This window comes from Oryx dammah, unplaced genomic scaffold (genome assembly GCF_014754425.2).
Source record: "Oryx dammah isolate SB20612 unplaced genomic scaffold, SCBI_Odam_1.1 HiC_scaffold_25, whole genome shotgun sequence".
NCBI classification, from domain to species: Eukaryota; Metazoa; Chordata; class Mammalia; order Artiodactyla; family Bovidae; genus Oryx; species Oryx dammah.
Genome location: NW_024070209.1, coordinates 97,188,412 through 97,211,861, shown reverse-complemented (window position 1 = coordinate 97,211,861; position 23,450 = coordinate 97,188,412). Strand labels below are relative to the sequence as shown.

At 45.2% G+C, this 23,450-nt stretch overlaps 1 protein-coding gene across 2 annotated transcripts in view; it reads right to left on the bottom strand.

The window, feature by feature from the left end:
• The window catches only part of STXBP1 (syntaxin binding protein 1), a 69,420-nt gene that overhangs the window by 22,376 nt on the left and 23,594 nt on the right, over positions 1-23,450 (bottom strand). For both annotated transcript variants that reach the window (XM_040225183.1, XM_040225184.1), the window contains exons 2-9: positions 13,191-13,240; positions 11,432-11,513; positions 8,514-8,590; positions 7,469-7,547; positions 6,203-6,306; positions 4,124-4,272; positions 2,276-2,360; positions 1,380-1,510 (exon numbers count right to left, since the gene is read on the bottom strand). In XM_040225183.1, coding sequence (XP_040081117.1) covers positions 1,380-1,510; positions 2,276-2,360; positions 4,124-4,272; positions 6,203-6,306; positions 7,469-7,547; positions 8,514-8,590; positions 11,432-11,513; positions 13,191-13,240 — 757 coding nt within the window. The remainder of the gene's footprint in view (positions 1-1,379; positions 1,511-2,275; positions 2,361-4,123; positions 4,273-6,202; positions 6,307-7,468; positions 7,548-8,513; positions 8,591-11,431; positions 11,514-13,190; positions 13,241-23,450) is intronic.

Here is a 23,450-nt window from a genome sequence, read left to right as displayed (position 1 = left end):
GGGGTCAGTTGTTATGTACTCCACTGGAGCCACCTGGCTCAGGTGTGAAGTCAGGTTATAGGTGGTTTTGGAGGTACTTGTAAAGGAAAGGTGAGGATCACACTGTTCCTCCCTGGGAAAGGCCTGGGACACCATCCTTAATGTGTGGGATTGATACAGCCTTTGGCAGCTGCCTGCAACAGGCCCTCAGCAAACTGTCACAAGTACAACCGTGAACATATAAGGGAAATAGAGAATTATAGATACCAAAGGGGGAAAGCTGAGATTCAGTCATATTTTTAGAATCTTCATTTTGAAACCACTATCTTTATGGCTGAGGTTATAAAGTCAATGACACGAGAACAATATAGTCTGTTCCCATAAAAAGAAAAATATGTTTTTAGAGACTGAGTTTCTGATGTTTGCTACCAAGAAAACTGTTTACAATGAAGTAAAGTACAAATAAAACTCAGCAATATGGGACTTCCCTGGCAGTCCAATGGTTAAGATGCTGTGCTTCCGATGCCAGGGATGTGGGTTCAATTCCTGGTTGGGGAACTAAGATCCCACGTGCCGCATGGTGTGGCCAAAAATAAATTAATTAATAAATTTATTTTGAAAAATTTGGTAAGAAACTCCTACTGGTATATTTTATCATCATATTTCATGGTCTGTAGTTAAGAAGTTTTAACTCTGAGTAAGATACGCTCTTACACAAGTCAAGCACATCCAAACCAGCTGTGGTGGCTTCCCTGGAGGCTCAGACGGTAAAGCGTCTGTCTACAATGAGGGAGACCTGGGTTCGAGCCCTGGGTTGGGAAGATCCCCTGGAGAAGGAAATGGCAATCCACTCCAGTACTGCTGCCTGGAAAATCCCATGGACAGAGGAGCCTCGCACACTACAGTCTATGGGGTCGCAAAGAGTTGGACACGACTGAGCAACTTCACTTTAAACCAGCTGTGAACTGAAGTGACATTAGCTGTCAACTAAACATCTCAAGTTCTTGTTCCCCCCAAACAGGCAGAAGTTTCTACCTGGTGGTGCAGCTGCACTTTGGGAACTCACAGAAAAGCATGCAGGTTTATTAGTGAGACTGTATGGGGATGTCCCTGGTGGTCTAGTGGTTAAGGGTCTGCCTTCCAGTGCAGGAGATATGGGTTAGATCCCTGGTCAGGGTACTAACATTTCACATGCCCCAAGGCAACTAGGCCTGAAAGCCCATTCGCCACAACTCGCAAAAGCCTGCCAGCCACAGCTAAGACCCAATGCAGCCAAAACCAAGTTAAAAAAATAAAAAGACTGTATGAATGTGCCTGCTTTTCCTAGGATTAACAACATCTGTTTCCTTAAGTTAGGGTGTGTCTGGTTCATTTGCAAAGCTGCAGTCACGTGTACTTACTTGTATACGTCATTTTCAATAGGCAGCAAGTCGTAACTCATAGCCTGAAAAGTCAGCTCATGCAGGACAGGGGAGCTGGGGTCGAAACCACGGTCCAGGATGAGGAGCTGGGAGCGTGCCTTGTCTGGGCCCTGGAAGGAAGGACAGCCAGAAGGGTTTCATGAGCCGCCCCATACAACTCCCACTTCTCTGACTAGCCCTCCCGTGAAACATGGCAGCAGGATGTGAACTCTGACCCAGATAGCACTCAGTCCATTTACTGCTGGACAAGGAGGCCAGCACACGCCATGTGAGAATCCAGTGTGTCTGTTTCACAGGAATAGGGTCCTTTGACGCAGATCCAAAATGCAGGGTGCAAAGTGAGTTTACGAAGGAGAGCACCACCTGGGTTCGGCTATTAGAAGGGGGACCCATCACCCAAACCAGCCAGCTTGGGACAGAGTGGGTTCCCAGAACCTGGGGCTATCAGTGTGTAAGTCATGATAGTGATGGGCTAGTTCTGTGATGCATGTGATAAAATTTCACAGAACTGCACAAACACACACACAAGCACACGTAAAAACTAGTGAAATCTGAGTAAGGTCCCGAGATGTAGCAACGTCATTTTTCTGGTTTCAACTGTGTTCCACTGAGGGGATTCCCATGACACAGGGCTTTCAGTGCTAACACCGGAGAAGTCCTAGTGAATAGAAACAAGCTGGTTGCTCGGCTCCACTGAACAGAACCTGTACCACCTGCCCGAGGGCTTGGGCGTTTGCTTCACTGGAGCTCAGTACGCACAAACAGGGGCGCTCATGCACACACCCAGTGAGCAAAGGAAGCCAGCTGTGCCCAGGCTGCCCCACAGACCCTGTGGTCCCTCAGCAAGAGAACCACGTGGGCCAGGTCAGACTTACCTCCCCCATCGTCGGGTCATCAGCTTTGTAGGCGTCAAGCTTGTCCTGGATTAGCTGAGCCAGCAAAGCGTTGTCCTTGTATTCCCTGACAAGGGAGGAGGGATGGAGGGTGAGCCACCCTGTCCCAACCGATGGCACCGTCTGCCCTCAGGGAGGGAGGCAGGACAGTGCGGGAGGGCCAAGGGAGAGATGAGCTTCATTGGTATTATTCTTTTACAAGAGAATAAAACTTAGATTACATGTATGGTTAAAAAGGAAAAAACAAAATACTCAGCTCAGTGCCTGGAATGTAAATGATTTTCTAGTTCCTTAAAAAAAAAAAAAAAAAAAAAAATCCAAGTGGAAACAGAGGGGGTCTTTCCAAGCAGCTCCAGATAAAACAGCCACACTTCAGCAGAGGGTCCTGACCACATGTCCCTTCCCCACCATCAGGCTATCTCAACCTGACCTACTTGATCTTCAATTCCCTCAGTTCAAATTCCCCTGGACCCTGTTTTGTTTTTTTTGAAGTGACATTTCTGCTGGCAGAGCTAGAAAGATACAAGTTGAGAACCTCTGGACCCTCCCTCTTGGCTGAGCCTCCAGCGCCTCCTAAGTTCCTCTGGGTGATGTTTATCATATGGCTGCTGCCCACAACCTGGCCACTCTTAGTGCAGAAGCAGCTCCACCCCCAGTCCCATCCTCTCAACAAGTGAGCTCCCAGCCCTCATTTCTTAACTTCTGCCAGGTGTCTGTCAGTGAGGACCCTGGTGGGAGGAGGGTTCTCCTACGGGTGCCCATCCCCAGAGACAAAGAGGTGATGAGGCGCCTTGGCACTTCCCGATCAGGCCCTCCACTCCTCTGGCAGTGTCCCCCCTTCTGGTTGCTTCTCCTTGCATGACTGTGACCCCTGCACTCCCACACCACGGTGTTCACTCCCTCATAGGCTGCCCAGTGATAACCACTGAAGGGCATGACCCCAACGTGGCACCCAAGGCCTCCAGAAATGGTTTCACCTTGCCCCGCTGCTTGCACGTATGCAGGGTGAGACTACCAGCCCTTCTCAAACTTCCCCTTTATTTTCCAGGGTCATGCTTCTGCTCATCCCAACCGTCCACACAAAATGCCCCTGGCTCTTCATCGGTCTACTGAAATCCCGACCTGTCCTTGGCTCAGATGCCGCCTCTGCTCCGAAGCTGGGCTTGCTCCTGTCTGGATGCCCAGGCCCGTGGCCTGCACTGCCCCAAGGCACTGGTCCCGCAGGCCTATGTTGCAGGTGTGTACAGCTCAGCTGTACATTATGCCAGTACACATTTTACCTGCCCGCCTGGGTCAGGGGCTTCTAAGGGTAGAGGCTGTGTCTTCAGGTTAAGCCCACCAACCTAGCACTTAGCAAATAGCAGGTGAATGATGAGTGAATGACTAGATCAAATCTGAGGACTGTGTCCTTTGGAGAATTATTCTCCTTGTATTTTATCTTACCCTGAAATGTCTTTTTCAAAGAGTGTATTTGTTTTAAGACAGATTCTTTACCATCTGAGCCACCAGGGAAGCCCCTTTTTAAGGTTAGAAAGATTTAAAAAACTGAGGGAAATCTGGGTTACAGTTATGTGGGGGTTTGTGCTTGGTTATATGATATAACTGAATATATGTATTCCATGCCCTTTTCTGCATGTATTAGTATAGTTCACATTAAAAATTTAGAAAATAACAAAAACACTGGAAAATAATCATCAATGTGAGATGCTCAGATCTTGACCCTCTGGAGACAACTGCCAGAAAATGGGAAGGCCAGAGGAAGTTCCTCATTTGAGGACAACTTCCTCGCTTGGGGGGGGTCACCGAAGGCAGCCTGGGGTGCAGCCTTACCCCCGGTACCGCACGGCTGGGTACTCTTTCAGGGTGGCACACAGAGTTGCGATCTGCTCCGCCAGGCGCTCCAGGATCGGATTCTTCATCTGAGCCTTGTGGGGACTGTAGAAGCTTTGGAAAGAGTCAGCAGAGTCCAAGGAATACACCTGAGAAAGGGGAAATATATATATGTATATACACGACAGAGGAGCCTGGTGTTCTGCAGTCCATGGGGTTGCAAAGAGTTGGATATGATGCAGCGACTGAACAACAACAAATATATATATATATTTCCAGAATGGTGTTCCCGCCAAGCCTCGTAGTGAGGCTACAGAACAAGTTTTCATTTATTCTACAAATACAGCTGGGCCATCTGCTGGGTGCCAGGCCTTGTGCACTGGGAACTGCCAGTGGCCAAACCATCACTGTCCTCTAGGAGTGTGCAGTCTTGCAGGAGAAGGCAGATGAATAAACAATGAACAAAATGAAAAATAAATTTTATGGTATGTGGGAAATGGGTAAGTGTATGAGAACAGAAGAAGCAGAGAAAGAATGCCTGAGGGCTGGACAGGGAGGACAGGAGGCCTCCTTGAAGAGGGGACATTTGAGTGAGGGCTTGAAGGAGGTGCAGTTTCTTCCCAGGGGGCTCCCTGAGGAGAGGCTGGTCAAGCCAAGGCCCTGAGGCAGGCATGCCTGTGTCTGATGACTGATGAGGAGCCCAAGAGAGAGCAGGGGAGGGGTCTTGTCAGACCACACAGGCCATTCATTTAAGTTTAAATAAAAGAGGGACAAGCTAGAAATTGTGCTGTGACTGTGGCAAACAAAGGAGCTTTGTATGGATTTAATAATTTCCTATCCTCAGAGCATGTTCTTAGTATTTTTCTCTTTTATCCTTTTTGGAAGGTTTTGGAGGTTTAAAATTTCCTCTTAAACCAGCAGGCTACCAGCCATCAGTATTCTCTCAGAAGAATCTCTTGATGTGAACTACCCTCATCTTGAAAATCTGAGGTTTAAAAAAAAAAAAAATTTATCACTTTTCAAAAATATATGGTGGAGAAGGGTATGGCTACCCACTCCAGTATTTCTGTCTGGGAAATCCCATGGACAGAGGAGCCTGGTGGGCTACAGTCCCTGGGGTCATTAAGAGTAGGGCACAACTTAGCAAGTAAACAAAAAATATGTGCACGTGACATACAATAAACCAAACATCAAAAACCAAAAATAGATGACATACAATATGGTTGAATATGCTCAAGTTGGATTTTGGTCAATCCAGGTGGTGACAGGGCTCACGCAGAGGAAAAAATAATTCCTGCCCTTGGCTGAGAATAGGCTTTAGGCCAAGTGAGAAGGGAAAGAGACTGTCTTTTGAAAATATTCACACTCTATTTTTTCCATGTCTTCTTACCTAAGAATTCGTCTCTCTCTGGCATCTAAAGCCCTGATATGCCACAACCATCTCTTACCTCTACAAAATGCACAGAAGTTGTGCTATTTTTTGCTTCTTGACGAGGAGGAGGCATTTTAACAAATCTTGAAATACTATGGCATAAATTTTGTACATTCTCTCACAATCAGCTTCACTTTTACTGGTTTAACGACTTTTTTTTTTCCCCAAGGGGAGCAGTTTTGGCACGTGAAGCGTTAATGGCTCATGACGAAGGCTACCATCTGTTCCTCCACACGTGACAACTGAGGTTATCTCTACATAAAAACAGCCTCCTTTGCAGCAGATGGGTGTTGTCTGATCCGTTCCCCTCCTCTCCTCCCAGCTTTTTCTGGATTGGCTACTTTTTACTTATTCAAAGAGTCAGCTAATAGGCGTGAACACTGAGCGAGGATGAAATGAACACCAAGAAGGACATGATGGCTGCAAAAAGTCAGAAATAACTGGAGAGTAAGAATGAGGCACCTTGGGCAGACCCTCTAAGGACGACTATTTCCATTACATAAACATCCACTCACAAGACATCATTGAGTAATTCCTTCCCCCACTCTCTTTACTGCACCCCTGCCCCACCCTCTCCGACCTGGCTGGAGTTCCTGAGAGAATAACCAGGACGCAGGCTTTCTCTGCCCGTCTCCTCGCAGGCTCACCTGGGATTCATATGGGAGAAACGCAATGTTGATTTCCGTCAGAGTCTTGATGACTTTGGCTGCTCGAGATTTTACCAGCTCGTTAAACAGGGCATCTGGACAAGCTGCCAGGATGACAAAGACGGTAGGGTTTCCTGTCCACTTGCTGGTTCATTTCAATGTTTGCACACGTCTGGTGAATTCTTTATTATTAGGATTTTTAAAAGGCAAATAGGAAGTTCATCCCATCCTACAACCTACTGCCTCTAGGGTATAAAAGGAATGCAAAACCACCTAGGAGGCCCTCCATGTAGAACAAAGAAACAATTGGCAATAAAGGCTGAGATATTGAGAGCTGATTTAAAAAACCACTTTCTGATATTAAGGAGAGGAGAAAAAGAACCAGGAGAGGTCAAGAAGGGATCAGGAAAAGGTCTGTAACATAAACGAACACCCCACACCTGAGATACTTATGAAAAATAAGAAAAATAAAATCATTGGGCAATGTGATGCAGACACTTCCGCAGGCCTTCTAAGGAACTCAGCTGCACAGGAGACCCACTTGGTGGGGGAACCACAATTTCTCAAGACCCTCCTGGGCCAAACAAACAGCTTCAGGTCCCTAGAAATGTGTTACTGTTTTATTATTACTAATGCCATCTACCTGCCTCCTTTGCCATCCATCTTCAGAGCATATAAAACTGTTCTTTGCAAGGCCCTTTTCCCATTTTCTCAATGGTGAGTTTTGTGGGGTTTTCACCAGAGAGAACATGGGGTGAACTGTTATTTTCACACACTCAAGCTATCCAGCCCTATTCATCTCTCTTTGCCGTTAACAAAGACTCACCAAGATGCTCCTGCGCTAGGTTCCATGCACAAAACCTTCAAAAAGCAAGAAAACGGATCCTAGGACAATGATAAATTCTAATACAACACCACCAGGTCAGACTGTCTTTGTATCAACAGTTGAAAAGTAGGTGGAAATGCAGTGCAGTTTATAGTGATATCTGGAAGGCTATCCTGTGAGCACCAAGGCTGGCACTGGGAAATTCTTCTTGGCATTAAACACGCTAGCCCGAAGGACTGCATGACCTAGTAGGTTTTGTATTTGTAGGCATTTGTTTTTCTCTCTTACACAATTTGTCTTTTGAAGAGAAAATGAAAGATCAGGACAAATGTGGGAACAGTTCATTTCTTCACTATGGGCCTGACTTGGTTTGGGGTCAGTCTGGCTGTGCAGGAATGCCAGCCTAAAAGGCCAGGGCGGCAGGTGACAGCCATACTCACAGTCAGTGAAGAAGACGTGTGCAGCCCGGTACTTGGCGGTCGGCGCGTCCTTAAAGTCACTGATGAGAGAGTGGACGGACTGTGAAGAGGGGAAAAAGGGAACTGACTCCGATTCTAGGAGCAGATGGGACCCACATCTGAACAGGGTCAAATCCACGCTGGTTTCGAGCTACATGCATGAGATAGCAAGGGATTTCTGACTATAATTCTAACTCATGTTAGGCCGTAACTGAGTTCTGAGGACGTGAGGATTGTTTCAGAGTGTGCACTAACGAAAGCCTCTCTAGTTCATTCCAGAATGACAGCAGCCGTTCTCTGCAGCCACCGTAACTTGGGTTCCTAAGAACTGACCCACAAAAGAGCAAAGTGCTCAGAAATCTGCTAGGAGACTCATTGCGATGGAGTCCTGGCAACTTAGTTGCATCTCCAGAAACTCACACGTAAGCCAGTTTTTTTTTTTTTAATGAAATGAAAACATGAAAACTGTGGGGAATTTACATAGATCAAGACACCTAAGACAGCTAGCAACCAAGAGCAAGGAGGTGGGCATTGTTTAGATGCTGATTTGAACCAACCACCCAAAATGGTAAGACAAGTAAATCTAAACTCTACTGGATATTGATCAAATAAATCTGGGAATTTCCTGGTGGTCCAGTGGTTAGGACTCAGTGCTTCAACCACAGGGGGCCCAGATTAGGAAACTAAAATCCTGCAAGCCATGAGGGTGCAGCCCCCCCAAAAAAAGAAAGAAAGAAAGGAGAAAAGAAATCTGAAAGTGTGAAATACCCAAGTTCTGGAGGTGGATCACTAGATAACGTGATCTCCTGCCTAGAAAGGAGTAAATGACATTGGCCCGGCCTGGCTTTCTGCAGCAAGCCTAATGCACTCTTCATTATTCACCAGCCCCCTCCTTCCCTGCTTGTGGATTGCACACTTAAACAGAGCAGTGTGTTAAATGCCTGCTTAACCCAGAAATGTCAGACACAGTGCCACACAGACACCACGCCAGCACGTGTTTGACCTCAGCTCTTCCAGGAGGGTTTACCTTCTCAGAGGGAGTGATGAGATACACAGCCTCCAGGCTGGGGAGTGGCTCTCTGCGCTTGTTGATGTCTTCCACAACTAGACAACAAAACAGCAGCCCATGGTGAATAAGAGAACAGAACTGGTGAACATGAAACTAGAAGCCACAGAGAGGCCACCTTCCAGCTGGCGCGACAAAAATCGGCAGAGTGAGGAGGAGACTCGACGCCCCTTCCCCAGTGACCACATTTCTGTGTCTCGCCGTGCTCAAGGTGGTAGAAAACCCAAAACCTCATCACATGAAATCCCGCCCACTTCCCATTTCAGTTCAAGGAATTCCCCGATCTGCTCTGATTGAAAACGGAAACTGCTATCTCATTCTGTCAAGAACAGACTTTTGCCTCTTCCTTCAGGTTTTTTTCTTTTTTCCTCATCTGTCCTAGATAATCCAAGTTCCTTTAGAATTTCCATGTTGGGTTTGTTTTTCAACAATTGGATTGTTTTATCATTTTCCTCTGTCTATCAGATGAAGACATTCCAAACATACTCTCTGGATTAAGACTGTTCCTCTCAATAGTTCAAAAACTAAACAGCAAATTCTGCTTGAAGCAAACCATGGGTGTCTGATTTGCTGGTTTCTTTTACAGAATGTCAGCGAGGGGAAAGACAACCTTCTGGGAAAGGCATCATCTCACTCGTCCCCTGATAAAGCTTAGGATGCATCCTCTATGCTACACTGTCCTCTGGTACAGAGCAAGCAGGAAATCTAACGGTGCTCTTCTTTCTATGAAGGTGATGTCAGCAAATAAAAGCATCCCTTTAGAAGTATCCCTGTAACAGTTACAAAGACTTTTTACCCTGAATAATATTCAAATTAAATACCAAAATTTCTCAACCATCTGTGTTATCAGGGGTTACAGATTTTTAAAACAATTTTTAATTGGAAGAAAATTACTTTAAAATGTGTGTTTGTTTCTGCTGTACAACAAGGCTCATAGATTTTTGAATTTCATATGCCAGTAATACCTCCCCCCAAATATTTTAGGGGGGTGGTCAAGGACATTTGAAGGGAAGAGTCTGTGTGTAGGAGGGGAGAGGTGAACCCTCATCTGCCACAGGATAATGTCTAGCATGATGAATCCAGAGATGATCGTATAAGCATTTATTTAGAAATATCAAAAAGATAACCGGAAGAAAGAGCAAAGGGGCTGCCTCTGGGGTGATGCACTGTGGGGAATAGTGGAGGAGGGAGGGAGGGAAAGGCAGTGCTTTCTTCCTTGCTAGAAGCTCATAAGCTACATTTGTTTTTTTTCCTATATTTGCATTTTTTCCTTTGATAAAGAAAAAAAAAAGTTTTAGAAGTTCAATGAAGAAAATAACTTTGCAAGCTCAAAACAGGGGCAAGCCAGGTCTTGGATCACTGAATGACAAAAGTCACACCAAAAATTCCATACTCCCATTTACAGGACTATGGCTTTTGGTGACAGAAAAACTAGATTTGGAAATGTGTGTTTATTTTTTTGTTTTCTTTTTTTTTTAACTTTTTCTTTTGGTAGAAATGTGTTTTTAAAAATAAAGGAGTCACATTCCAAGTGTGGTTTGTAGCACACATATTGTTTTATATATATATATATCGATGGGAGCTGCATTGTAAGAGACACGTTTCACTCAACGTTTTTTAGGAGTAAAACAAAAAAGGTTAACTTCCTAGTTTGAAATAATACCTCAAAATAGATTGCTTTTCTATCAGTGCTGTTTCACAGATTAAAATACATGATCTCTCCTGAAAGGAGCCCCCAGGTAAGACTTGAGCTGTTCACAAATGTGAAAAAGAGCTTGGGACAGAAGCCAGGAGGGCTGTGTCCTAGTCTCAGGTATGGCGCTGCCCAGGGACCTTGAGCAGGGGATTTATCTTATTTCAAAAACCTATTATTGTGAAATTCTAACACACACTCCAAAGGGTGAATTAAACATAAATATACACGTAATTGCACAAGCACCACCCCATCAGGAAGCAGAACACATCAGCACTGCAGAAGTGCCCCCGCCTTTCCCCCTTCCCTCATCATCCACACCTCTCCTTTCCCCAAAAATAGAACCACCACAGCGACATGAATGGCGAGCACTTCCCTTATGGTTGCTTGACTCACTTATCCCTATATTTCAAAGCAGTATGGCTTAGCTCTGCCTGTTTTAGGATATTATGTAAATTAAAGCACATTGTTAAGGACTCTTTCGTTATCTTGTTTCTTTTGCTCAACATTGTTTATTAGATTTATTCACATTTTGGAATGAGCGAGTAGTTAATCATTCCTTTTCTTTGCTGTGTAATATTCTGTTGTGTGACTGTCCCACAATTTATTGTACCATTCTACTCCTGATGGACCTTTTGGTTGTTCCCACTGTGGGGCTACTATGAGCAATAATCTGTGAGCCTCCTGGGCACACATGCCTGAGTTGTCTAGAACACACATCTAACCGCAGACATGCTGGCTTACAGGGCCTGCATGCCTGAACTCTCCTAGACACCTCCAAGGTTTTTGAAAGTAGCTGTACCAACTCATCGTATCAGAGTTCCCTTTCTCCTATATCCTATCACTTGGCATTATCGTAGTGTAAACACTCCAATCTGAGTACAGAGCAGTATCCCACTCTGGTTTTAATTGCATTCCCCTGACCACTAATGAGGGTGAGCAAGTTTTCATGTATTTACTGACCATTTGGATTTCTTCCTTTGTTAGGTGCCACTTTTTTTCCATTGGCTGGCCCGCCTTTTTTCTTAACTGAGCCTTCCTTTTGGCATCCTTTCACAGATACCTAATGGGCACCTAACATTGGATTGGAACCTAGGGATTTGGTGATGAACAAGAAAACCTGGGGTCTGAAGTCAAGCAAGACAATAACGAACAGGGAGGAGAAAGAACACCCCACCACACTCACTTGTTATCCCCTCGGTCATGATGTCCGTCATCTTACAGCAGGAGGAGAGCATCCTCATGCTCAGCTGGTCCACCACCAGCACCTGGAAGCAAAGGAAACAGTTCACACCTGGAAGCAAAGGGAACAGTTCACAACCTGGGGGGCACCTGCTGTGACGCTCGCCTCCGCTGACCACATCAGACTTCAGGAAGAGCCCAGAAACACAGAATTCTGAGTAATCGAGGTTTCCTAGGGGCCAGAAGTTTGCCAAAATACACGCTAGCCTTTATTTCCCTACCAAACCTAGGCTTCTAAGAGAGTCTGATCTCACTAACATGACTTGATTTTTTAAACTTAAAAAAATTGAAGTTTTTTTGATGACAAAGAAAATAATTACTCATAAAAATGCAAAAGAAAAAGAAAGTTCACACACAGCACCCACACTCAGGGCAATCCATATTTTTTCAGTGCATAAACTTTCTCTTTAAGGGAGAACGAACACTAGTGCCACACTGACAGGATGGAAGGCGAGGACTTCATTGCAGACATCATCGGGATGGACAGCACATGTGTTGTCCAGGAGTAAACTCTACCTCAGTCTAGAAGAGAAGGACAAGAACATGTCGTCCTGGTTGAAAAGCATCATACCTGCAGTTCTTCAGCAAACCTTTCCCATCTCCATCTGACCCACAGTGGAGAGAGGAAGCTAAAATAAGGTTATTTCTCTTCTCCTTCTTCAAAGATATAAACCCAGGCAACAGGAGCTAGAAAAATGTGGGCCCCAGAGCATTTTGCTGTAGCACGAGGACCAATCAGGTTTCATGAGGCAGCTTCCCCAAGGCTAGTTTAAAATTCTCATGTCCACAAGTCCATTACTGACGGGAAGGGTGAGAGAGAAAGGCAGGCAGAAAGAGTTCCCACCTGCTGGCCTCCCACCCTGGGTGTGAAAATGAATGCTCTAGTTAAAATGTGATCTCATGTTTATGAGGTAAGGGTGAGACTTTAAAGCTTCCTGGTACCAAGCTGTTCCAAGGCCCAATGAACTTGAGGCTCCAGACTGCAGAAAAAACTTGGGGGCAAGAATAGTTAGCATAAGCCCTTCGACAACACATGCAGAAGTTCGAGTGTGCCCTCCTGGTCACTCCAATGCCTAGTCCCAGACGATCAGAGCGTCCTTCAAACTCTGACCTCCTGGATGGACGACAGCATGATTCTGACTTGTATCATCCACTTCCAGGACTGAGGTCATAATCAGTTAGATTGACTTAAATATTTGTTTCAGGTACACAACAGTTTCCAGCATTGCTCTCAATGTTAAATGAACAAACAAGCTGACTTGGTTTGTCTTGTGTAGCTACAGACAGACAGGAATAGGCCAGATGAGGGCTTTTTAGACTATTGCATGGGCTCCATGAGAGGCTTTAGGACCACTGGAGGGGCAAGAAGGGTCCCCTCTTGTCTCCCAAGCAAAATAATTCCACCTTCTGCTTTAATCAATGGGTTCCAGGTAAGATCCTGTTTGAATTAAAGGGTTCCACTGCTAGAATGCCCCACCAGGTGACCTTAAAGATAAGCTTCCCGACCTAGAGATTTCCTAACCAGAATCATATACATGGGAGGCACAACAGACTACCTTTTGCCAGTTCAGAAGCTTTTTGTATTCTCTGGACGCAGCAAAGGTCCTCATTTCTCCCCTGCATGCCTCTCCCCAGTGCCACCCCATTCGTATTCTTCCCCATGAACTCACCTTCAAGGTCATTCATTGTGCTTTTCCACTTACCTTCCATTCTCCCTTCTTTTTCACCTTCTTTATCACATCATGCATGATCTCTAAAAAGGAGAAAAAAAGGAAGGAAGGAGGGAGGGAAGACAGGAGGGAGGGAAGGAAGGAGGAGACAAGATTTCATGTAATTTCAAGGACTTCCAACCCCTGCCTATGAGACGAGGTCATCTTCCTTCCATAGACCTTGTTCTCCTGGTCATGCAAGTCAACCAATCTGTCTACTGGGCCCTAATCAATCCACCATAAGGACAGTTCTCTTCCTGTGTCCTCGATTCACTGGTTCTCAGACTTTCTGGTCTCAGGACCCCTTTATGTTCTTAAAAATTGAGGACCCCAAAGAGTGTTTGTGTATATGCATAAATAGCTATTGTCATTTGCTGTATCAGAAGTTAAACTGAGAAATTTTAAAAATATGTATTAATTCAATTATAATAACAAACCCATTCTATGGTAACATAGTTGCATGCCATTAAAATGCTATATGTATTTTCCACAATAAAACAATTTTACTGAGGATACTGGCATTGTGGTACATTTTTGCAACACTCCTCAATGTCTGTTTTCATAGAAGACAGCTGGGTTCTCCTAGCTGCTTCTGCAATTTATGAATTATATAGCATTTGGAAAACTCCACTGTGTGTTTGCAAGAGAAAAGAACAAAGAGGCAGATAACATTTTAGCATTATTATGAAGGTAGTTTTGACCTCAAATTCCCAAAGGGTCTAGTGTTTCAGAATCACTGCTTTAAGATGAGTGAGTAAAATTCTGTGACAATGCCCAGGCCACATAAACTACCCGCCTAAGCTCCAAAAACAGATGTGAAGAGCAGTTGTGATATCCTTCCAGTTCTAAGCACATCTGTGGGATGCTCTCAAACTCCCAAACAACATTTTTGTGAGCCACAGTTTCTGTAATGCCATACCACACCCAAGTCTACCTGGCCACGGAAAGTCACAGGAAACAGCGCTTTGCTACTCTTTTCAAACCCAGATCACTCACAGGCCTAGAAGGAGTCAGAGGCTAAGAACTGTCTTCAGCAAGTGTGCTTCAAACATTTAGCTTATTCTCCAAAGCACAATAGTCCCCTAACTCTGCTTCTATCTCCAGTAACCTGATTTGTCATAAAAGTATTCTAAAAATTTTAAGAGCTTTTTACCTGATTATAAAAACCCACACAATTATTGCAGTAAACTTGGAAAACACAGAAAAGTATAAAGAGGAACACCATGTGTTCCTTGCACGCTATAAAAAAATCAAATAGAAAAATCATTTGTAATCTTGCCAACCTGAGACGCATAATTGACAGTTTCCTACTCTCTTTTCCCATGAACTTTTACACAGCTGATAACATGCTGTATATATAATCTCATATCATGTTTTTTTTCTCATTACAAAAACTCATTTCTCCATGTTAATAAAAATGCTTCCTAGGATCTTAAATGCCTGCATCAGTTCAGTTCAGTCGCTCAGTCGTGTCAAACTCTTTGCCACCCCATGAATCACAGCACGCCAGGCCTCCCTGTCCATCACCAACTCCCGGAGTTCACTCAGACTCACGTCCATCGAGTCCGTGATGCCATCCAGCCATCTCATCTTCGGTCGTCCCCTTCTCCTCCTGCCCCCAATCCCTCCTAGCGTCAGAGTCTTTTCCAATGAGTCAACTCTTCCCATGAGGTGGCCAAAGTACTGGAATTTCAGCCTTAGCATCATTCCTTCCAAAGAAATCCCAGGGTTGATCTCCTTCAGAATGGACTGGTTGGACCTCCTTGCAGTCCAAGGGACTCTCAAGAGTCTTCTCCAACACCACAGTTCAAAAGCATCAATTCTTCGGCACTCAGCGTTCTTCACAACCAACTCTCACACCCATACATGACCACAGGAAAAACCATAGCCTTGACTAGATGGACCTTAGTCAGCAAAGTAATGTCTCTGCTTTTGAATATGCTATCTAGGTTGGTCATAACTTTCCTTCCAAGGAGTAAGCGTCTTTTAATTTCATGGCTGCAATCACCATCTGCAGCGATTTTGGAGCCCCCAAAATAAAGTCTGACACTGTTTCCACTGTTTCCTCACTTATTTCCCATGAAGTGATGCCTGCACAGTACTCCCTAATCTAGTCAGCAGTTTCTCAACAGTCATTCAGATTATTTCCCATGGTTCAGTGTGGTGAAAAACTGGGAACAAATATATCCAATAAGCCAGTGGTTAAGTTAATTAGGTTACATTTGTGCAATGGATACTATGTACCTACTAGAAATAATGATCTGGAAAATACACACTCCTTTACTCAGCATCACTGTTCACTGGTCACTGGACCCAGCACCAGGGATGAACAGCAGCAGACATGTCTCTTCGGAGCTCACATGCCAGTGACAGAAGCAGACAGGACAGAAGGGCGATCGCAGCTTCTCCTCACCAGTGCTGAGGCAGACAGGTAAGGGCAGCGGTAGAAAAGAAAAACCCTAGTGTGGGGGTCTGGAGAAGGCGATGGCACCCCACTCCAGTACTCTTGCCTGGAAAATCCCAAGGGCAGAGGAACCTGGTAGGCTGCAGTCCATGGGGTCGCTAAGAGTTGGACATGACTGAGCGACTTCACTTTGACTTTTCACTTTCATGCATTGGAGAAGGAAATGGCAGCCCACTCCAGTGTTCTTGCCTGGAGAATCCCAGGGATGGGGGAGTCTGGTGGGCTGCTGTCTATGGGGTCGCATGGACTCGGACACGACTGAAGCGACTTAGCAGCAGCAGCAGCAGCAGCAGCAGCAGACAAATGTATGGATACCAAGGGGGAAAGTTGGGGATGGGATGAATTGGGAGACTGGAATCTACATATATATACTATTGACACTACGTATAAAAAAGATAACTATTGAGAACCTAAAAAAAAGAGAGAGAGAGATACGGGAGGTATCAGGATTTAAAAAAAAAAAAAAAACAGGAAAAAAAAGGCGGGGTGGGGGTGTGGGGGTGTGTGTGGCACTTCCCTGGCTGTCTAGTGGTAGGATCCCATGCTCCCACTGCAGGGGGTGCAGGTTTGATCCCTGGTTGGGGAATGAAGATCCTGCATGACAAGGCAGAAAAAAAAGGGGAGGGTGGGATCCTGCTCGGCCTCTCTGAGGAAGACCCCAGCCCCTCAGAAGCTGGGAAGGGAGCAGGGGGAGGCACAAAGGCTGGAGGCGGAAAAAGGAAAAAGAAGTTGACAGCTTCTTGGAACTAAAGCTGGAGGCCAGATCATGCGGGACCTTGACGGGAGTCTGATTTTATCTGAAGGGCATTGGAAAGCCACGGAGGGCAGGGACGTCATCTGCTGTATTGCAGAGATGAGACTGAAGGAGGGGCGCGGCGAGAACTGAAGCAAGAGTACAGTCAGGACACCTTCCCAAGGGCCCATCCATGGCTGGTGGCAGCGGAGATGAGGACTGATGCGGACCATTTTTAAAGCCTTTATTGAATATGTTACAACATTGCTTCCGTTTTATGTCTTTGCGTTTTTGGCTGCGAGGCATGTGGGATCTTAGCTCCCAGACCAGGGATCGAACCCGCAACCCCTGCATTGGGAGGTGAAGTCTTAACCACTGGGCCACTAGGCAACTCCCAAGAAGTGGGTGAATTTCCTTTTATTTGGAGGTAGAGCCAATAGGGCTAGCTGCTGAATTGTGTGTATGGGAAAATAAAGAAAAGAAACACAAAACTCCTAGCTTTTTCATTTAAATAAAGAAATTGATGTAGACACAAAATATTTAGAGGGAGAAGAGAACTGATCTGTTGGAGAATACCCAGTCTTTTTTTGACTAAAGATTGAGATGACTAAGATGTCTGAGGTGGAGATACAGGGTAGGGGAAGCTTGAAAGATTGACCTTTAGCCACAGTTTAAAATCTGGGTGTTATTATCAAATAAAGGTAGGAGGTAAGTTTGGAGAAAGTCCCAAACTCTTGGCCTTTCCTAGGAGCTCAGTGGTAAAGAATCTACCTGCCAATGCAGGAGATTTGGGTTCGATCCCTGGGTCAGGAGAAGGAAATGGCAACCCATTCCCTTACTCTTGTCAGGGGTTGCAGAGTCGGACATAACTTTGCAACTAAACACCACCAACAATAAATATGCTGAGCTTTTGATAAATTCTACTGAATTTTTTCCCAAAAGCACAATTTACACCCTCATCAGTGCTCTGACTGGCTCTCCAAAATAATGTACTATTAATAGCTGATAAAACATATATTGAGTTTTGTTTGCAAATGTGACAGTGGAAGAGGGTATCATTACACTATCTTTTTTGTATTACTGAGGGTTTTTTTTTTTTTCCTGTTATACAAAATTAATTTAAATTCAAGTCACCTTTTGATAGGTGAAGGCAGAGATATAATCAGAAAATCAGAACAAGGATCACAAGTCCTAAAGACTGAGAATACACTCTGGGTTCAAGCCTTCTTGCCTGGTGATTCCTGTTCTGAAATTCTCAGGGCCTGTATTTGTCGTATTGTTGTCAGCCAGTTCTAATCCTGCCCTACATTTTTCTAATCCAATACCGAAAAGGAAACAAGGATTAGAGCCCATTTTAGCATTAAGAATCAAGTAGGTTGGGCTACTTCCTCACAAATAATCCCTGGCAATCACATTTCAACTGCCTTAGAAGTCTTCTTTGTGTGGAGAGAAACAATAAAGCCTTCCGAGGCTGGTCCAGCCAGAGGGTCTTGTTTTTGCATTCCAAACCACGTGATTTCCAGGTAAACCGTCCGCTCCACCACCACCTGGCCTGAGCATTTGGCACAGAAGACACCAGGGCAGTATTCTTGCCTGGGAAATCCCATGGACAGAGGAGCCTGACAGGTTATAGTTCATGTGGTAGCAAAGAGTCAGACATGACTTAGTGATTAAATAACAACGCTAGGGCAGCTTTAACTTCTGCATAATTATGAGAACCATGGCCCTGGTTACTCCTTGGAAGAAAAGTTATGACCAACCTAGACAGCATATTAAAAGCAGAGACATTACTTTGCCAACAAAGGTCCATCTAGTCAAGGCTATGGTTTTTCCAGCAGTCAAGTATGGATGTGAGAGTTGGACTATAAAGAAAGCTGAGTGCCAAAGAATTGATGCTTTTGAAGTGTGGTGTTGGAGAAGACTCTTGAGAGTCCCTTGGACTGCAAGGAGATCCAACCAGTCCATCCTAAAGGAGATCAGTCCTGAATACTCATTGGAAGGACTGATGCTAAAGCTGAAGCTCCAATACTTTGGCCACCTGATTCGAAGAGTTGACTCATTTGAAAAGACCCTGATGCTGGGAAAGATTGAAGGCAGGAGGAGAAGGGGATGACAGAGGATGAGATGGTTGGATGGCATCACCAACTTAATGGACATGAGTCTGGAGTGAACTCTGGGTGTTGGTGATGGACAGGGAGGCCTGGCGTGCTGTGTCCCTCACGGCCAAAGGGAAAGAATGTAGATTTCTTTTCAACCATATCCTGCAGGTGCCGGGTGACTCCCAAACTCAACAAATTCCTCCCCAGTCCTGAGAAAAAGAGCAGGTGGTCTAGATTACCTGGGACCTGCTCAGACGCACCCAGTATACCAACTGGAGCCCCAAAGTGCAGGCTCTAGGGATAGCTGCACGCCCCTCCCAAGCCCCCACCCCCTGGAGAGCCCTGTCCTTACCACCCCAGGCACCCACGACTGCCCTTGGCAGTGACACGTCAGGGCACCTAAGCCCATGGCACACCAAGACGTCGGAAATAGCATGACTCATACTAGACGGGCTGGAAGCTTGGGAGAAGTGGAGGTGTCACCAAAACCCTCAGAACTATGGGGGATTCAAACAGTCTATGCTCTGTGCCCACAGAGGTCCACACTGCCCTGCACTCAGGCACCGGAAGTTTGGTGCTTGACTGGAAGGAGGAGCGCCTCCCCTCTGTGGAGGGGTTTAAAGAAATGTAAACTCAGGCCACAAGTGCCCTCCACTTTGACCAACACAGAGACAGGGAATTTCTTTAGTTATTCCAGCTCAGTAGTGGTGGTTCTTCGGAAAGTCGCCCTCTTAAATAAACTTTAGTTGTGTAACAGTATAAGGCTAGTTCTACTTCGGCTTCATTGACTGTGCTAAAGGCTTTGTGTGGATCACAACAAACTGTGGAAAAGTTTTAAAGAGATGGGAATATCAGACCACCTTATCTGCCTCCTGTGAAACCTGTATGCAGGTTAAGAAGCAACAGTTAGAATCGGACATGGAACAAGGACTGGTTCCAAATTGGGAAAGGAGTACCTCAAGGCTGTATATTGTCACCTTGCTCATTTACCTTATATGCAAAGTACATCATGCCAAATGCCAGGCTGGATGAAGCACAAGCTGGAATCAAGATTGCAGGGAGAAATATCAATAACCTCAGATATGCAGATGCTGCTGCTGCTAAGTTGCTTCAGTTGTGTCTGACTCTGTGTGACCCCATAGACAGGCAGCCCACCAGGCTCCCCCGTCCCTGGGATTCTCCAGGCAAGAACACTGGAGTGGGTTGCCATTGCCTTCTCCAGTGCATGAAAGTGAAAAGTGAAAGGGAAGTCGCTCAGTTGTGTCCAACTCTTTGCGACCCCATGGACTGCAGCCTACCAGGTTCCTCTGCCCTTGGGATTTTCCAGGCAAGAGTACTGGAGTGGGTTGCCATTGCCTTCTCCGTCAGATACGCAGATGACACCACCCTTATTATGGCAGAAAGTGAAAAGGAACTAAAGAGCCTCTTGATGAAAGTGAAAGAGGAGAGTGAAAAAGTTGGCCTAAAATTCAACATTCAAAAAACTAAGATCATGGCTTCAGATCCCATCACGTCATGGCAAATAGATGGGGAAACAATGGAAACAGTGACAGACTTTATTTTCTTGGGCTCCAAAATCACTGCAGATGGTGACTGCAACCATAAAATTAAAACACGCTTACTCCTTGGAAGAAAAGCTATGGCAAACCGAGACATCATATTAAAAAGCAGTGACATCACTTTGCCAACAAAGGTCCATATAGTCAAAGCTATGGTTTTTCAGTAGTCATGTATGGATGTGAGAGTTGGACCATAAAGAAGTCTGAGTACCAAAGAACTGATGCCTTTGAACTGTAGTATTGGGGAAGACTTGAGAATCCTTTGGACTGCAAGGAGATCCAACCGGTCCATCCTAAAGGAAATCAATACTGAATACTCACTGGAAGGACTGATGCTGAAGCTGAAGCTCCAATACTTTGGCCACCTGATTTGAAGAGCCAGCCCATTAGAAAAGACCCTAATGCTGGGAAAGATGGAAGGCAGGAGGAGAAGGGGACGACAGAGGATGAGATGGTTGGATGGCATCACTGATGCAATGGACATGAGTTTGGTGACAGGAGATGGTGAAGGACAGGGAAGCCTGTTGTTCTGCAGTCCACGGGATCACAAAGAGTCAGACACGACTGACTGACTGAAAAACAAGGCTAGTTACTCAGGCAGACGTCACTCCCACCCTCATGACCAAGAAAAAAAATGCCTAAAGCAGCCATGTGCTGTGCTGTGCTGAGTCACTCAGTCATGTCCGACTCTCTGTGACCCCATGGACTGTAGCCTGCCAGGCTCTTCTATGAGGATTCTCCAGGCAAGAATACTGGAGTGGGTTGCCATGCCCTCCTCCAGGGGATCTCTCCAACCCAGGTCTCCCTCATTGTGGGCAGATTCTTTACCAGCTGAGCCAGCCACCAGGGAAGCCCAAGAATACTGGAGTGGGTAGCTTTATCCTTCTCCAGTGGATCTTCCTGACCCAGGAATCAAACTGGGGTCCCCTGCATTCCAGGTGGATTCTTTACCAGCTGAGCTATCAGGCAAGCCCAAAGCAGCCATACTCCAGTGCAAATTAATTTTAAAAAAAGAAAGAGAAAATGCCAAGGGAAGCACTAAAATTAGACAGACCAGGGAAACTCCAGGTTCAGGCATTTGTCAGCTGTGGACATTGAGCAAGTGTAAAATTTTTTAGGTTTCAGCTTTCTCATCTACCAAATTATAATACTCTAATGACCTGTTGTGAGGGTTAACGAGACAATATGCCTGGGAAGGTATCTGGCAGGTCCGAGGCACAGAACAAAAGGCATCACTGTGATGTCACCATAAAAATATGTTATTCATACAGACAATGAAATAAGAAAATTATAACACTTCACTTCCACCAATCAAGATTTTTAATATAATATAAAAATCCTATAAAAATATATATTTAAAATACAGTTTAAAATAATCACCAAAATATTTAGGTATCAAACTCTACATGTATTTCAGCAGAAACTTCTAAACTTCCCTGACCCACAATAAACATGTGAATATGCTTTGGAATAATGGCACCAATGTATAAGATCAAATTGCCAACATCTGCTGAATCATGGAAAAAGCAAGAGAGTTCCAGAAAAACATCTATTTCTGCTTTATTGACTATGCCAAAGCCTTTGACTGTGTGGATCACAATAAACTGTGGAAAATTCTGAAAGAGATGGGAATACCAGACCACCTGACCTGGCTCTTGAGAAATCTGTATGCAGGTCAGGAAGCAACAGTTAGAACTGGACATGGAACAACAGACTGGTTCCAAATAGGAAAAGGAGTACGTCAAGGCTGTATATTGTCACCCTGCTTATTTAACTTCTATGCAGAGTATATCATGAGAAACGCTGGGCTGGAAGAAACACAAGCTGGAATCAAGATCACCGGGAAAAATATCAAAAACCTCAGATATGCAGATGACACCACCCTTATGGCAGAAAGTGAAGAGGAACTAAAAAGCCTCTTGATGAAAGTGAAAGAGGAGAGTGAAAAAGTTGGCTTAAAGCTCAACATTCAGAAAACGAAGATCATGGCATCTGGTCCCATTACTTCATGGGAAATAGAGGGGAACAGTGGAAACAGCATCAGACTTTATTTTTGGGGGCTCCAAAATCACTGCAGATGGTGACTGCAGCCATGAAATTAAAAGATGCTTACTCCTTGGAAGAAAAGTTATGAGCAACCTAGATAGTATACTCAAAAGCAGAGACATTACTTTGCCGACTAAGGTCCATCTAGTCAAGGCTATGGTTTTTCCTGTGGTTAAGCCTCCACAAAACAGAAAGATGTGAGAGTTGGACTATGAAGAAGGCTGAGAGCCGAAGAATTGATGCTTTTGAACTGTGGTGTTGGAGAAGACTCGAGTCCCTTGGACTGCAAGGAGATCCAACCAGTCCATTCTGAAGGAGATCAACCCTGGGATTTCTTTGGAAGGAATGATGCTAAAGCTTAAGCTCCAGTACTTTGGCCACCTCATGCGAAGAGTTGACTCACTGGAAAAGACTCTGCTGCTGGGAGGGATTGGGGGCAGGAGGAGAAGGGGACGACAGAGGATGAGATGGCTGGATGGCATCATGGACTCGATGGACCTGAGTCTGAGTGAACTCCAGGAGATGGTGATGGACAGGGAGGCCTGGTGTGCTGCGATTCATGGGGTCGCAGAGAGTTGGACACACCTGAGCGACTGAACTGAACTGAAATGTTAATATAGAATTGAACAGAAGGAGCCTTATACCACTTCTAAGGAAAGAGATAGTGACCTCTGCTTATCCAGGAAGAGATGCATTAATGCTGAAGCACAAGTGAGAGGCCCCAGACAGTAAGATATTTCATGTCACAACAGGGACACTGGGCTGTATTTCGAAGTTGCCATTACTTAACACTGTTCTAAGAATTGCCTTAGACAAGAAAACAAAACAAGGTAAGAAGGACACAGAGTTATCTGCCTACAGAAATCATGAGAATCAACTAAAAAACTAGTAGAAACATTAAAACCTTTAGGAAGGTTGTTGTTGTTTAGTTGCTAAGTCATGTCCGACTTTTTGCAACCCTATGAACTGTAGCCCACCAGGCTCCTCTGTCCATGGGATTTCCCAGGCAAGAATACTGGTTGCCATTTCCTTCTCCAGGGGATGTTCCTGACCCAGGGACTGAAACCAGGTGTCCTGCATTGGCAGGCGGATTCTTTACCACAGAGCCACCAGAGAGGTCACAGATACAAAATAAACACATAAAAACCAAGAGGACTTTCACATGGCAACAATAGGCAGACTCTAGGAAGGCAGCCCCACTGCTTCCTAGCGCACACGGGCTGGGACTCCACGCCCTGTCAATTCTACTCTACCTGCTGCCGATAATTCTGCTCTGAAGCAACAGGAAGTCTGTCCCTCTTTCCCCGATGGCACTTCAGATATCTGAGGACAGCAACCAAGACTCTCCACCTG